This window comes from Myotis davidii, unplaced genomic scaffold (genome assembly GCF_000327345.1).
Source record: "Myotis davidii unplaced genomic scaffold, ASM32734v1 scaffold871, whole genome shotgun sequence".
Lineage (NCBI taxonomy): Eukaryota > Metazoa > Chordata > Mammalia > Chiroptera > Vespertilionidae > Myotis > Myotis davidii.
This window is the reverse complement of record NW_006283015.1, coordinates 92,944-108,231: the sequence shown is the minus strand read 5'-3', so window position 1 is coordinate 108,231 and position 15,288 is coordinate 92,944. Positions and strand designations below refer to the sequence as shown.

The window sequence follows — 15,288 nt, the reverse complement described above, 5'->3', positions numbered from 1 at the left end:
TTTATAAACAACTGTTTTGAGACACTGAACAACAGAAAAGGGAAACGGGTGGTGAGTCCACATTTGCCTTGATTTTCTGCCTGCAGGCAATTTCTAGACAAGGTAAAGGGAGGAGTAACCTAAACAAAGCTCAGTGGCCTTTCTGAGTTAGAAAGATGAATTTCAAGGAGGTGAATGGGAAATGCAGGGGAGAATTATGCAAAGTAGCAAAACCAAGCTCCAAAAATCTGCATAAGAGTCATCTTAAGTCTTTATTGAGTTATTAGGTCATGCATACATAGTGTAAGATCAAGATTCCCAGAGCTCTTAGCCTGAAGGAACAATCCTCATTAATTACTTGGCTCATTCAGTGGCGATCCAAGAGATCATACCTCAGTAGTAGAGCTGAAGTTTCCCTAGAATGAAGGTAACTCTAGACTTGCTCTAGCAACTTACGCAGGCCTTGAATAGGTCAAACTTACTGTAAGCAACTGGTAAAACCAAGTCCAGCATTCTTTAAAGCAAGGCAACAAAACCCTGACACTCAACATTGGATAGTCACAGAGTCTGGGAAACAATAAAAAAACTGAAATGATTAGCCATGCCGAAAGGCAAGGAAATGTGAACCACAACCAGAAACCAGAAGAAAAACTACTCAATAGTAACAGATCCAGAAATAGTGGAGATGACAGAATCATCCAGTAATGGCAATGTTAAAATAATAAATGAAAATAATGAAAGGGAAGATAGTTAAAAGAACCAAATGGAACTTCTAGAGATGAAAAATACAGTATGTGACATTTTTTAGGTTAAGACACTGCAGATAAAAGATTAAAGTAGTTGAAAGCTTAGCAACTGACACTAAAGAAACACAGATGGGGAGTGAGGGACAGAGCCTGAGTGATCTATAAGGTAATCTACTGTCCTAACATACACATAACTGGAGTTGCAGAAAAGGAAGCAGACAGAAAAACATTTGAGAAAATTACAACCAAAATTTTTTAAAATTTGACAAAAATTTCCAGGATTTGATAAAATAGATCCAAGAAGCTTGACAAAACCCAGGCAGGATAAATTTGAACTGTTCAAGGTGATGTAATTCATTATAGTCAGTCTCAAGTATAATTTCTAATTTATTTAAGCCTGTTAGTATATCAACTGGTGGTGTGAATGACATTAACAGAGAAGGAGTGAGGTAAAGTGTGTAGACATGAAAAGGAAGGATTTTTTTTTAAAAACTGGTGGGCTGCACTCCAAGGTCAGGCTCTAGGTCTACATGTTTACAGGGCCACATTATAGCACAGCAGGCAAAAGCAAACAGTTCTCTTCTCCAATTGTTTGGTGCACAGGGTGGAGAATGCACACAGGATAAGAAGAATGAATATCAAATAGAAGCCCTTCATTTAGTGTAAGTGAATCATCTAATTTTAAGGTGTTCTTATAATGGCCATTTATTTAAATTTATTAATGAAATGTTAAAAAAATTCCCTACTTCAATACTTGTAAGAATAATATGAAATACTTCCAAATAAATTTTAGAGGCATTTGAATTTAATATAAAGGAAGGTATTTTTATTATTCTATTTGGATTATTTTATTTCTATTATTGAGGTTAGAAATACCAGTGATTAACAGCATCTAATTGGCACACCACTACATTATAATCAATGTATTTTATATAAGTAAACAATAGGTAAATATCAACATTACAAAATTAAAAAAGGTAACATGGTTATAATTTGAGATACCTTATCTTATGAAAAAAATAGCAAATAATTTATGATTAATAATAAGTCCTTCCCAAACAAAAGTTTAAAATTCATTGAAAATATGTCTTTCTCTGTAATGACAACAGAAATTACTTTTGTTGCAAAATTAATCTTGAAATTCTGACAGAATTTTTTCTGTGGCATATTTTAAAAAATTAAACCACAGAAAATATAAAACTATACTTTTAACTAAATATGTTGAATAAATACTGACCTGTGGCCAAAGACTTACTAAGAAATCAAATGGCATGTATTTAATGTACAATGTAATTACTGGGTAGTTACTTAATAAGTAGAAGAGACAACAGTTGATAATATTTAGCAGTAGTAACAGAACTAGTTATGGAAATTTCCAAGAGAAAATGTTTTAAATTAAACAAGTAGGGATTTAAAAGGCAAAGTGGGCATAGAGAGATATACTTACTGTCATCTCGACCAGACTGAAAGCTGCTGCCCCGCTTCAGTGATGCTGTCTGACTAAGGTGGGCCAACACTGAGGGGCGAACATCGCTATCCAGATCCACCATGGGACTGTGCAGGCCTGCGGTACCTGGAAGGGAGAGGGAACAGTCCTATAGGTTCTATGTGTTCATATTTAGTTGGTTTAAAGAACTGCTTCTCTGAGTTATTTCTTGCTCACTTTTTCACTCTTTTAAATAAAGGATTTACTAAGTAAAATAAAAAAATCTCCTCCAAGTAGCTTTTTAAAATCATTCTCACCATGATAGACTGGGAGGATCCAATCCATTACTTTGGCTTGACAGAGAAATGTAACAAATCATGGAGTGAAACTTATATATCATTTTAGAGTGAATGTTCAGTAAAACTGGGGAGAGAGATGTTCTAGGAACATTAACATCAGCATGAGAAATCACTTTTTGAAAAACGACTTGGCACTTGGAAGTCACAGAGGTCTGACTTTTAATTGGAACAGATTTATAGCACAAATCTTTGGCTTCTTTCATAAATTTAAATGCCCTAATCCCATTTCTTTCTTTCTTTGGGATGTGGAATTTGCTTCCTTGTTTATATTCCTGATGGCAGCCAAGCTAGTTTTGATCCTTTTCACCCCACACTGCTAATATTCCAGAAGCCTAACATGTCATTATTGTCAAGAAATTATCTTTATTGTCCGGGAATATTCCAAAATATCCCCAGAATCCCATACCAAATTATCCTAGAAACCAGGAAATATTTTTTTCTAAATTGGGTATCAAGAGTTATTAGGATTGGAATCCCATGTTGGTAAATATGTTAGTAAGACATTCAGTTGAAATGCTAAAATTTGCCTTTCAGTATGTACGTAAAGGTGCCTATGAGCCCCCCCACTCTGAGCTCTTTGGCTGAGCATCTTCAAAACAAGCTGAATTCACTAAACACTTACAGAGTATTTACCATGCATAGGACTCTTAAATATTCTGCCTATGAAAATGCATTCCACATTTTTCTGCCTTATTTTCTATCCTCTCTACCTAAAAAGACTTACTCATTCCTTTTCCTTTAAAATGCTATTGCATGAAGCATTGCCATCTTCTTAGGGATAAGGATTAAATATTTTATCTCTGTCCAGTCACTGGACCTTCTGCAATAACTCCCTCATTATGTACTGAGTGACTGATACTAAATTAGTCAAATAAAAACCCTATCTTATTTTATAAGTTAATACTGAAAGCTTACAGATTTGTTTTCAGGTGTAAAAGATAAAACACATTTACAAAATAATTTTATGCCACTGGTAATGTTAGCTATTCAATAACACTGTGCAGTTATATATTAGACATTTCCTATGTGCCAGGAACTATACAGACCCTGGGGATAAGATAATGAATAAAAAGACAGGCTTCTGCTCTCAACTTATTTAAAGTCTGGTGGAGGCAGGAAAAAAAGCAATAAATAAATAATATACAGTAAAAAGTGTACTGTTTCATGGGCTCCTCCTATCATGAGCCACTTAACATGATACAATGTGAAATTACAATACAATACAATACAGTACTATCCTCACAAATTTTACCAGATAGGTTTTATAGAAACAGAAATTTATTGAACACCTATTGTGTTTCAACTCTGTGATAAATGCTTTATTTATATACATTTCTACTTTGGTAAACATATCTAATACAAGAAGACTTGTATAATTTAATATTAAGAAAACAAAATTAATGTAATTTAGAGTTAAAAAATACAAACAAGAAAAAAATACTATTTTTTAGTAACTGATACTTTCTACATTAAAGAAGAAATCATATAGACACCACATAGTAGAATTCAGGAAGTTAATATCAAAATATCAATTTTCTGAAACACCCTCAAAGTATAAAGGGGATTGAACTTAGTATCACATTAAACATTTATATAAAAATTTATAGAATAAAAAATGCATATTAAAAGGTGCAAGAAGAGTGCTTTAATTTAAAAAGTTACAATGTTACTCTTGAAGGTTTCAGGACTTTAAATTTCTTATTAAAAAGGAAAAGACTTCCTAGTTTCCTAAAAGTACACTATATACCATTCTTATAAAAAATACAATTATCATTGTTCAAGTAAATCCTCAGAAAAGGTTTACTATATAATTGATGTATTTACAAGTTTAATTTAAATGGTTTAAGATTAAGGTTATTTATATAGCTGAATTTAAGTAACTAGAATTCTTAAACTGTTAGAGACTGATTTATCTTTCCCTGTATTAAGAATATGCTTTTCTTCTATTAGAAACCATAGCATAATTTTCTATGATATCAGGAAAAGAAAGATAACATGAACTAATTTATTAATTGGTGATGTTGAATTACCAGCAAGTATGTCATAGCAGCAGGAAGCTAGAACAGCAGTCTACCCTGAGAACTAACGAACATCTGGAACACATCTGCAAGATGTGTTTCTGCTGAGAGACCAGAAGAGAGCGCTTCAGCACTGCACACAAATACACACCCACCCAGCACACCAAACAGTGGGCATTAACTCAGAAATGTGTTCTACTCTGTACCATTTTGCATCTTCTTACTGTCAAAAATAAAGGTCTTACGATGAGTTGTTTTACAGGAAATTAACAGAATTATCTTTTGAAGAGAAAATTAATGAAAACATTTTAAATTTCAGTAGTCAGAAAGCAAGTATATAAAAAAACTTTGAGGCTTCTGAGATTTCTTTTAAATTTCTACCCCACAAAAGACTGAACAAATATGAAGTGGTTTTGATGAGCATTACTAAAAAGAACAAAAAAAGATGAACATTTTCTGTAATAAAATCAGCAAAAGGTTTTAAAATATCTTACAATAAATCATTTTCTTTTCTTTTGACTGTTTAACCTCACAATATCATAGCAATATCTACTGATGTGTTTAAGAGAATATATATATTTATACAAAACATGTGGTTATAAAGGAGAATAATTATGAAGTTTCATATGTCATGCTCTGATTTATATGCAGATCATGTGCAACTGAAAACATTATTACTCAGTATATTTTCCCTGAAGACCTTGAGATCCAGCTGAGGACAGTATTCAACTGTACACACACACTTCAGTTTTTTCATTACAATATTAGCTTGCAATGGGACATTTTGTAGGTGACAGAGACTAAAGTATTTGTAAAACTGCAACTGACTTTGTCTTTTGCAAGCTTAATACTGCGTTAATGAGTTATGAGAAATCATTATTTTCTTGACAGTAAATTTTCTCTAGAAATGAAATGTTCCTATAATGTTTTTCCTAGATGAAACATTTTTAAAAGCCTTTTACTAAATGGGATTACAGCCTCTCTGCTTTCATTTGTGCTAATACTAACCATTAATTGTTCCCTATATTTGAAACTTAGGGCAGGGTTTAATTCTGCCCAAGATTCTCATGCCTATGCAACTTGTATGGGGCTTTGCAGCTAGCTTAAGGAGTCATAATAGGCCTGTGCTTTATCACCTGTAAAAATCAGGGCTTGAAACCATGCATATTTTAAAGTATCTTCTTAGTTATAAAATTCTGATTCTATTATATGAAGTTTAATTCTGAAACTTTAAATCACCACTGAGAACAAAATATGCTTATTCTGCTCACTATTGCCACAATTTAGGACACTGATTAGTGGTATCTTCTAAATGTATAAAAAATCTGCCTCTACACAGAGGACATATGGAAAAATTTATTCTTAAAAGTAAAGCACATCAAGAAAATATTAAAGGCAACAAAAAAATAACAGTGAAACCTTTATCTGAATTTTACAATTTCATTGTGAATCTTACAGGTTAGATATTCCAAAGACACTAAGGAAAGTAACCAATAAATATACTCAGATAAATAAGTGCTTTTAAGATCCAAATTACTTGGCTATAACCTGTCAAAAGTTATCTGAGAGGAATAACTTTAGGGTAAAGACTACTTTAGAGACAAAACTGCACATAGGAGCACACCCAACAGCACGAAACCATCACTACAGTATTTGTATAAACAAAATTCTAGAACTGAATGTCCTTCAGGTGTAGCTCTATCTTCTAAATTCTACAAAACAGTGTTTGATTTACAATTTTACCAATATATCAAGGAAAAGATAGGAATCTTATCTACAGATGCTTGGAAGAAGCATCTTGGAAGAAAAACTCCTTTAAACACTTAAAAGTTTTTAAAAACTAAGCTTCTTAATTACTGACAATCAAGAGGTCAATATTTTTATTCCCCAGTTAAATAAAGTTTCTATAACATGCTACCGGCATTCTTAAAAGAAACTCTTCCTAACTGTGAATATACAGGAGTAATTGAAAAGATTAAAAACAAAAAAAATTAGAAAAATCATTTTTGGATATAATACTACATTTTGTTTTAATATGAGAAAAACAGAAAATTTCTTTCAGAAGTTGCAGAAGTTATTTTCTTCACAGTGCTAATAAAGCAATCCACCATTTCATTAAAAGAATAAAAGCTGCAGAGTGGAAATAAAAGTTTAAACTGCTTTATTTTCTAACAGAAAATAAACTAATAATCTATTATAATTTGCTATTGAAAAACTGAAACATTTGCTATTTTTTCCCCTGCAACTGAGAGATTTCTACTAGATAAAAAAGTTTTCAGCTTTATGCTAATCTAATAGATCTGAAAAGATCTACAAAGCTAAAAAACTTAAGGGTTTACATTAAAACGCTGATTCTTACCAAAAACTCCTAACGACTTTAAGATGACTTTATAGAAAATGCTTATTATACCTCGTATTCCCTCAGACTTCCTGGAAACCTTATCATGTATCAGTCAAATCCTTTCAACTCAAGATGTACAAGTTTTCCCTATTTTAAATGAAAAGCAGTTAGTATTTGTTTTAACAGACCCTATATATATAACATAAAGGGCAGAAGAGACTGTTCTTCAGGGAAGACTGCAAATGTGGAGCCAGGTGAATAAATTCACTGTATTTTTCTCATCCTTCGTGCCTCTTGAAAGTTTTCTCACAGGCAACAATAGTGTGCGGAACACTGATCTACAACCCTGACTCTCAGAAGGGCAGCTGACTTCCTTACTGCCCTTAAACACCTTTGAACACATTTTCCTGAGCACAGCGGGCCCTTGTCCCATGTGCAGCACGACCACCCACTGTTGCTTGTTGACCAAACACACAGGGCCAGGAGCCTCCACAGACACAGGCAGGATGGGATTCCTTTCAAGCACAACACACAGAAGAATTTCAATGCCAAAGCTGGGGGGCAGGGGTGAGTATAGTAAGGCAGAATTACAAATTCCTCATGAATTAGACCTGTGTCAACAGATAAAAATGTTCTTTTTGATCTTATGCTTCTATATATATTTAAAGTTCCTATAGGAGCATTTCCTCAATTTAAAGGGGATAATTTAATCAAATTAAACAAAGGGAGACATATTTAACATACCTTACTTCACTTTCTAGGGTGTCAGTATTGCCCTTAACAGGTTCCAGGCAGCCATTCTGATATAACATTATTCACAACAATAGTTGAGAAAAGAAAAACTATTTTAAAAGCAAAACTACTGGTGTGAACTTTGAAGAAGTATTTATTCACTAACATTGGCTATCTAAGCAAGAGCTGTAAAAGCTGGATGGGTCAATAAACAAAACAAAATTACTTATGTTTTTAGTACTACATTTTTTTGTAATTATATAAATTTAAGTAGAGAAAACATGCTTACAATATGTAAGTAATAGAATTAGTACCAAAATGACAGAATACAAAATTAAAATGTTTGTAATGATGAGTATTTTAAATTACCAGTTATTGCTAGCATTCAATGTGTGCATGACATTCCTTGTCAAATTTTCTTTTTTTTCTCTTAAGGACAGGGGATGTGATTTAGACACGATGTGGTTCCCAGCCATAAGACATCTTCTTCCAGATATACAGTAAGCCAGGACAGCAGAAGGGAACCAGCTGCCAGGATAACAAATTGAAAAGACTTTTTGACATAAGCCTGTTTGGCCTGTCTGATCTAACAAAGATAAAGATAGATCACACATTGTTAGGTGAATAGACTAGTATAAAATAGAAGAAATAAGCGAAGAGAACTTAATCCAACTCTTTTCTATGATATTCAACAGCTGTTATTTTACTATATAGTATCTAAAAATGAATGCTGTGGTATTCAAAAATTCTCAACTCCTAGGTTATTGCCTTAAAAAAAACACACAAAAAAACACAGCTTAAATTACCAGCATTAATTACTAGTTTTAATTTGGAAGCTAAAACTGGTTTTTCAAATTAAATTAAAAAACACATCTATAATCATTATGGTAAAAACCTGCTGATCTGCACTCAGATAATTAAAATTGCTTATATAAACTTACACTATTTACAAACAACAATGACAATTTCTAATAGTATGCAACAGAAATTCTAATGGTAAACAATTAAGTGCAAATCTAATTCATGGCAAACTGAGTATCACCTGGGGTTTTTCTCTTTGTGGAAAAAAAAAAAAAGACAAAATGAAAAGGAAAATCAGACCACCACTTTGCTGGAAAGAGTTTTCCACTGTAATCATAAACTGGTACTTTCTTCTACTTCTCTCTCCTTAATCTACTTTCTCCTATATATACCTCATAGCTTATAAATCTTAAAGCAAATAAATAAAATCCCACTAAAAGCACTTAAAAGCATTTCAACGTCTAAAGCCAATTAAAAAATACTTTGTGGTCATAACATGCAAAATAACAAGGGTGCAGATAAAACTGTGGTTGCCGAATCTACATTGGAAGAGATTTAGTTGCAGGGAGAATAAACATCAAATTAATGTCCCATATTGGTTCTTGCTGCAGGTGTGCCTTTCCTATTTTCTTTTAAAATCAATTCTATTAGTCTGCATTCATACTGTTATGATAAACATTCAGGACAGGAGCTATTTTTAAATTTCCAGAAAATAAACTTCATTTAAAAAACCTTCCTAACATACAATTTCATTATACCAACTTTAAAACAAAAATTGTAATTTTATTAAAATTCAATATGTGCATAACAACACACTTTTACTGTCTTTTTAACCATGAAAATATTTTTATGGTCTCAGAAAATTCAATGAATCTGCTGCCAGTTTTCTAACAGAGGTTGACATTTAATCTAGTGTAAAGTAAAAATCTACCTAATTTTGCATTATGAAAATACCAGAATTATATTTATTAATATCTCACTAATTAAAAACAAACTATAAGTTATGTACCTAAAGGTCAAGAAATATCAAGAAAAATTACAGTGTGGTTGTACTGTGTAAATTCACAAAATTATACGTAAATTGTAAAATATAACTTATGAATGCATTTTATGAGCTTTTGAGTTGAAAATATGTATAGCGCTTTTATGTTTTTAGGTCACCGGGTAAACAAACATTTTTATTTCAGCAAGTAATTAATCTAATAATCTACCCAATGTTTGAAATAATTAGAAGAGTAGGCATTTAGCCCAACCTCTAAAATATTCTCATTATTTTTCTTCTACAATAAATCAATACTGGGATAGTTTAGAAGAAATCTTTGAGGTGTGACATAGTGTATGTAAATTTGCAAAGAAAACCTGAGGCACGTGTAAATGCATTTCCTTCTACTGTGTGACTATTTTAAAAGAATCTCTTGCTTACATGCGTTATTGCTCATACTCTAAAGTCCACCAATGCACGCCATCCTACTATGTCCTATGGAAAATCCTAATTAAGTACATACCTAAAAGAAGGAAATAATTACTCAAAGCAGGCTGAAACCTTTTTCCCTCCAATTATTACACATAAACAACATATATTTTTAAGAGTTAAACTCATTTTCAGAACAAAGAAAAAAAACACCTTTGAAGTCTACCTGTATACGTCCTATTTGGGAATGTCAGTAGGGGGTTAACCAAAGGCTTTCCTGGCAAGGAACTTGAAGACTTAGTCTAACTTTTTATCTATTTCACAGGAATTTTAAGGGACAAATGACACTTTTATAAGGTGGTAAAATTTTCCATGTGCAACAAATTCAGGACACAGGATTGGTCTGAATATAGAGGAAGAGAAGCAAATGGTTACCTGGTTCAGGCTGGAAAAAAATCAAACTCTTCTATTACCATTTAAGCTTTCAAGATGAGTGTTTAAAATGTCAATTTCTATTTCCTATCTTTGTCTCCCCTTAGAAAAAGCAAAAGATCGCATTTGGGCTACAGAAAGGTAGGCCACGGAAGAGGAGTGAGGAGTATTTGGGGATAAATGGCACAGTGAGTTGAAGGTGCAATGGTAATCCCCTGTTCTTGTGTCCTAATATGGAAGAAGCCATCCTCTTAGTTCAGTAAACATTATTGCTATAAAAACTGGAATCCAGAAAAAGACCTAATTCGGTGTTCATAAGAATATCAACCTTATGACCTATCTCAGCTAACAAATGCTACCTATAAAAGAATCTTCCCTGGAAAAGGTAGCTTTTTTATGTAAGACTGCTGTCTATGAAAATCTATCACCATCTTTGCTCATGAAGTTTTCTCTGAAGACCACAAGATTAAATTCAATTAACATTTCCCCAAAAAACCAACAAATAAAGACTTCAAGTCTCAAAAAACATTTATGTTAATTAAATGTACACTTAGAGATCAGCTTTACCTAAAAAGACAAAAAGAACCCTTTTCCTGATGAAATATTTACAGTCCACCTGTTTAAGTTTGTACTGATCTCACATGAGTGTCTCAATTCCTAACCATTGTTCTGCCAGTGGATTCACTTAGAAAATTACAGCTATTTCTCTTCTCCAACGTTAACAGTCCAATCACAAATTATAATACAAGGACTTTTGGTTCCTGAGAATAGCTGAATAAAAACACTGAAGTGCTAGATGAAATGTAGGCCTGGTCACCATCATGTTCATCATATTCAGAAATCCTGTTTGATGGAAATATTTTCTCCAACAATAGAATACAGAGAGGTCTTATGGAACTTGCTGTCCTACCCTCACTGAGAGCACTCTGGTAGGATGGGGAGAAATCTGAGCCAGTCACTACTTCTGCCGCTTCTCAGGACATGAAAAAGCTGGGTTGTTACCTGGCTTCTCTGAAATACTTTCCTCACATGAAAAATAGATCTAAAGTCATCTAATGAACACCTGTTGGGAATAATTTCCAAGGTTTCTTCCACATTTAAAAGGTAATAATTATGACAGGATGTCCAACAGAAAGTCCAAATTATATTTAGGAGCCTTCCCCCCATATTACTTTACATTTTTATTATATATAATTAGGACACTCATAAATACCAATTAAGAGTCCATCATGAACAACTGGTTGTAGATTATATAAAAGAAAAACTGTGTTTATTCCCAGCAAACTTAACATTAAGGCAAATATTTTATACTTGCATATACCTCTACACATATACCTATACTACATAGTGTAACTACATCATCTGTATAAATGTAGATAAGTGTTTATTAAATAGCTAACAAGTAACCAATGACACATATGCATTAATGACAACAATCAGAAAAGGATCTAAGTGCAAAGTGGCCAAAGTGGACATGTTTTACAGATGGCTAATTCTTCAATTCTAGGAAACACATGTTCTGTCTACATCTATGCCAGATTTTATGTCATTTGCCTTTGCACTATCAGTTAAAAAACCATGGTATTAATGTACTTAAATCCGAAAGATACTAAACTGCTTCAGAATTTGAAAATTAACTATTTGATAATATAAAGAACTCAACTGATTTTTTTTTCTTTATTGATTAAGGTATTACATATGTGTCCTTATTCCTCCCTTGCCGCCCCCCCAACCTCCCGCTCATGCCCTCACGCCACTGGTGTCTGTGTCCATTGGTTATGATTATATAAATGTACACAAGTCCTTTGGTTGATCTCTCCCCCACCCTCCCCTACCTTCCCTCTGAGGTTTGACAGTCTGATCAATGGATCTCTCTCTCTCTCTGGATCTGTTTTTGTTGATAATATTTTAGATAATGATAATGGTGTTTTGGTTAGTTTTTCAAAATTACTTACTGAAATAATTATGGATGAAATAATGTGACCTGCTTCAAAAACAATTCAGAATGATGGAAGGGATAAAAACAAATAAGGGTATAGATAAGATTGGCTATGAGTTGATCATTGTTGAAACATAGGAGGTTATTATATTACCCTTTCTGCTTTTAAGTATGTTTGGAATTCTCCGAAATCAAATAATAAACCCCTTCTGGTGTAAGCTCAAGAGTACACCAATCTTCCAATTAACAAAGCTCCTATGTATTAGGGCCAGCCATGTTGTTTATATTGGTAATGTTTGCTGACAACAAAAGAGGGTACAGGTAAACATGTTCTTCTGAATGTCAACATCTGACTAACAAATTTAGAAGGTTTACATTGTCTTATCATGAAACTTGTAGAGTTAAGTTTAACGGGCTGATTGTTTATTTTTTACTTCCTCATCAAAAGACCAACTTATGAAAATAACTAGGTAAAGCTTGTCACTAACAAATGGGTCCAATTTATTTTACATTATTTTAATTATTTCACAAGTGATGAGCAAATTTTACAACAAGCTTGATCAGAATAAAATTGAAAAGTAGGACTCTGCCATTTTCCCCCCCAAAATACGGATTTTAAGCAGTTCTGGATAAATACATGTAGTAAAACATAACATTAAGACGATGGAAGGAATCATCTGGTAAAAGTCGCTCTCCATTTATCTTCAAGAAAAATTCAGACCTTTGGCAGTGTAACAATAGTTATCAGATATTTCAGATATGACAATAAAGTACATATAATTTCCAATCTGAAATAGTCTCTATGTTGCCCTCATAATATACACCCATCCCAGAAATTCAAATATTTTCATAATCAAATTATACAGATGGTTTCTTACAGGCATAAGCAGGAAAATACTTTATCAGATCATGTAACTTGCTTGTAATCTGAAGAATATCATCACTGTATTTAGTGCAGTGAGGAATGAGGTGCTATTTATTGAAATCTATTTCTCCATGCCTCTTTATCTGGATAATTTCTATTTGTCATTTGGGTTCAATGGAAATATCACCTCCTTGAGAAAACTTCCTTCAATCTCCTCCTTACTAGATTAGAGTAGAATTCTGTACTCCCCGCTTCATAACACTTTTCAAAATTATATTCATGTAATAAATACATGATTTTAAAAAAGATATGTCTCTCCCACTAGACTACAAGGTCCAAGAGGTCAGAGGTCATGTCAGTCTTGCTCACTACTGTATTTCCAGTCCCCGGTGTTCTAATTATCAAGCCTGGCTGTACCTGGATCACCTGGAAGCTTTATAAAAGACTGATACCTGAACTCCACTACTAGAGGTTCTACTATAACTGGTAGAAATGGGGTGGAGGACAAAAATTGATAGTTTGTAAAAACACCAAGGGGATTCTGATGGGCAGTCAAGGCAAGGATGGGATACCTTTTTTTCTGCCATTTAGATATTTATAACATCATCATTCCAGGGCCATAGAAAATTATCAACTTAAAAATTAGCCTGCTATATTTGATCAAACATTTAATTAACTCACCCCTAATGTAGGGCCAGATCAAATGATTTTGTGGACATTCCCCATTCCTGGTATAGAGTCTTGCCTAACAGAATAGATTCAATAGATAAATATGCAAGGTCTTCTAAATACATCCAAAGACTATGAATTATGTATATCATCTGTTGTCATTTCTACTTGTTAAAACTACAAAACAATTAATGACATTAACAGGAATTTCGATGTGGCATCAAAACAGAGATATTTGGGTTTTCCTAAAAATCAAACTAGAAAAGAACAGAATCAGCTGGAAAGTACTCCAATTCATGTCAAAATTGTGCTATAAAGAAATAATTGTGACCTCTTCATTGTACTTCCTTCTGTGCCAGGACTGTTCTCATGTTACTTCACTTACTCCTGGAAACCTTATGAAGTATCACTATGCCTTCTTTTATATAATCTATTAGTCATCTCAGTCCACTGCCATTGCATTTGCCAAGGTCAACAATACCAGTGTTAAATCTGCAGGACACCTCTTTATCTTATTCTTTTAAAATCCTTGCTGGTCACTCCTTTCCTCTTTGCTTTTGCGATATTATGTCCTCATTCCCCTCCTAGCCCCCTGAATACACCTTCTTCTTCTCCTTTGCAGGTTGCCCTGTAAATAGCCCTCCTCAAGATTCTATCTTAAGTTTGCTCCTTTTTTTAATTTTTGTGGGTTAAAGCATCAACTCCCAGGAACCACCTTTATGAAGATCATATTCAAATACTTACTCTTTAAATATCTATTGAATATCTTCACTTCATGCCCAAACAGAAGGGAAAAATCATTTTTCCCCTCTAGGATTCCCTATACTAAATGGTGCCATCATCCTAACCAGCTGCCAAGGTCGTATTCCAGTTTCTGCACAGCTCTGGAATCCATCCCTTCTCCACATCCACACCTCCATGCCAGGCGAAATGCCTGAATTGCCACAGCAGCCTTCTAAGCAGCTTCACTGCTCCAGGCTTACATCCATTCACTACAGGGAAGACAGCCGTCTTTTAAAAAATAAACCTCATTGGGTCTTTCCCTTGTTTTGAACCTTTAACACATTAAGTGCCCTGTCAGTCACTGGTGACTGCCACTATACTTTCCATCCAGAAGACAAAACCCCCAGGAACCACCTTTATGAAGGCTGGGTGCTTAACGTGTTAATGGCTCCTACAACACCTTCTGGATCAAGTTCAAATTCCCTGAAGCAGCTAACAAAAGTCCACCCAGAACCCAGCGCCTCCTAACTTGAGCCACTCTAATCATGCTCTAAGCTCCAGCCACACAGGATTCAGCAGCCTTCTTTTCCTGAAATGTTTTTTATCTATTTCAATCAGCCAACAAAGACACCCCACAGATCTCAAAACATGTGGCATTTCTTTAAATCTTAAAATGTCCCTTCGTGACCTCAAAATTCTGGATCAAATGCTGTTCCTAAGTGCTACTACAGCACTTGGAACTTTCCAGGCTTAGAAAGTAGGACACTGTCTTCTACTAGTCACTTTCCCTGTCCCTTTCCCTTGCTATTTTGGAAGTCTCATGTGAGCCAAGCTCTTGTCTGTTGTA

The 15,288-nt window shown here is 33.7% G+C and overlaps 1 protein-coding gene across 3 annotated transcripts in view; it reads right to left on the bottom strand.

Annotated features, from left to right (window-relative positions):
• The window catches only part of EXOC2 (exocyst complex component 2), a 152,910-nt gene that overhangs the window by 56,524 nt on the left and 81,098 nt on the right, over positions 1-15,288 (bottom strand). For all 3 annotated transcript variants that reach the window (XM_015562069.1, XM_015562073.1, XM_015562076.1), the window contains exon 11: positions 2,173-2,298. In XM_015562069.1, the coding sequence (XP_015417555.1) occupies positions 2,173-2,298 (126 nt within the window). The remainder of the gene's footprint in view (positions 1-2,172; positions 2,299-15,288) is intronic.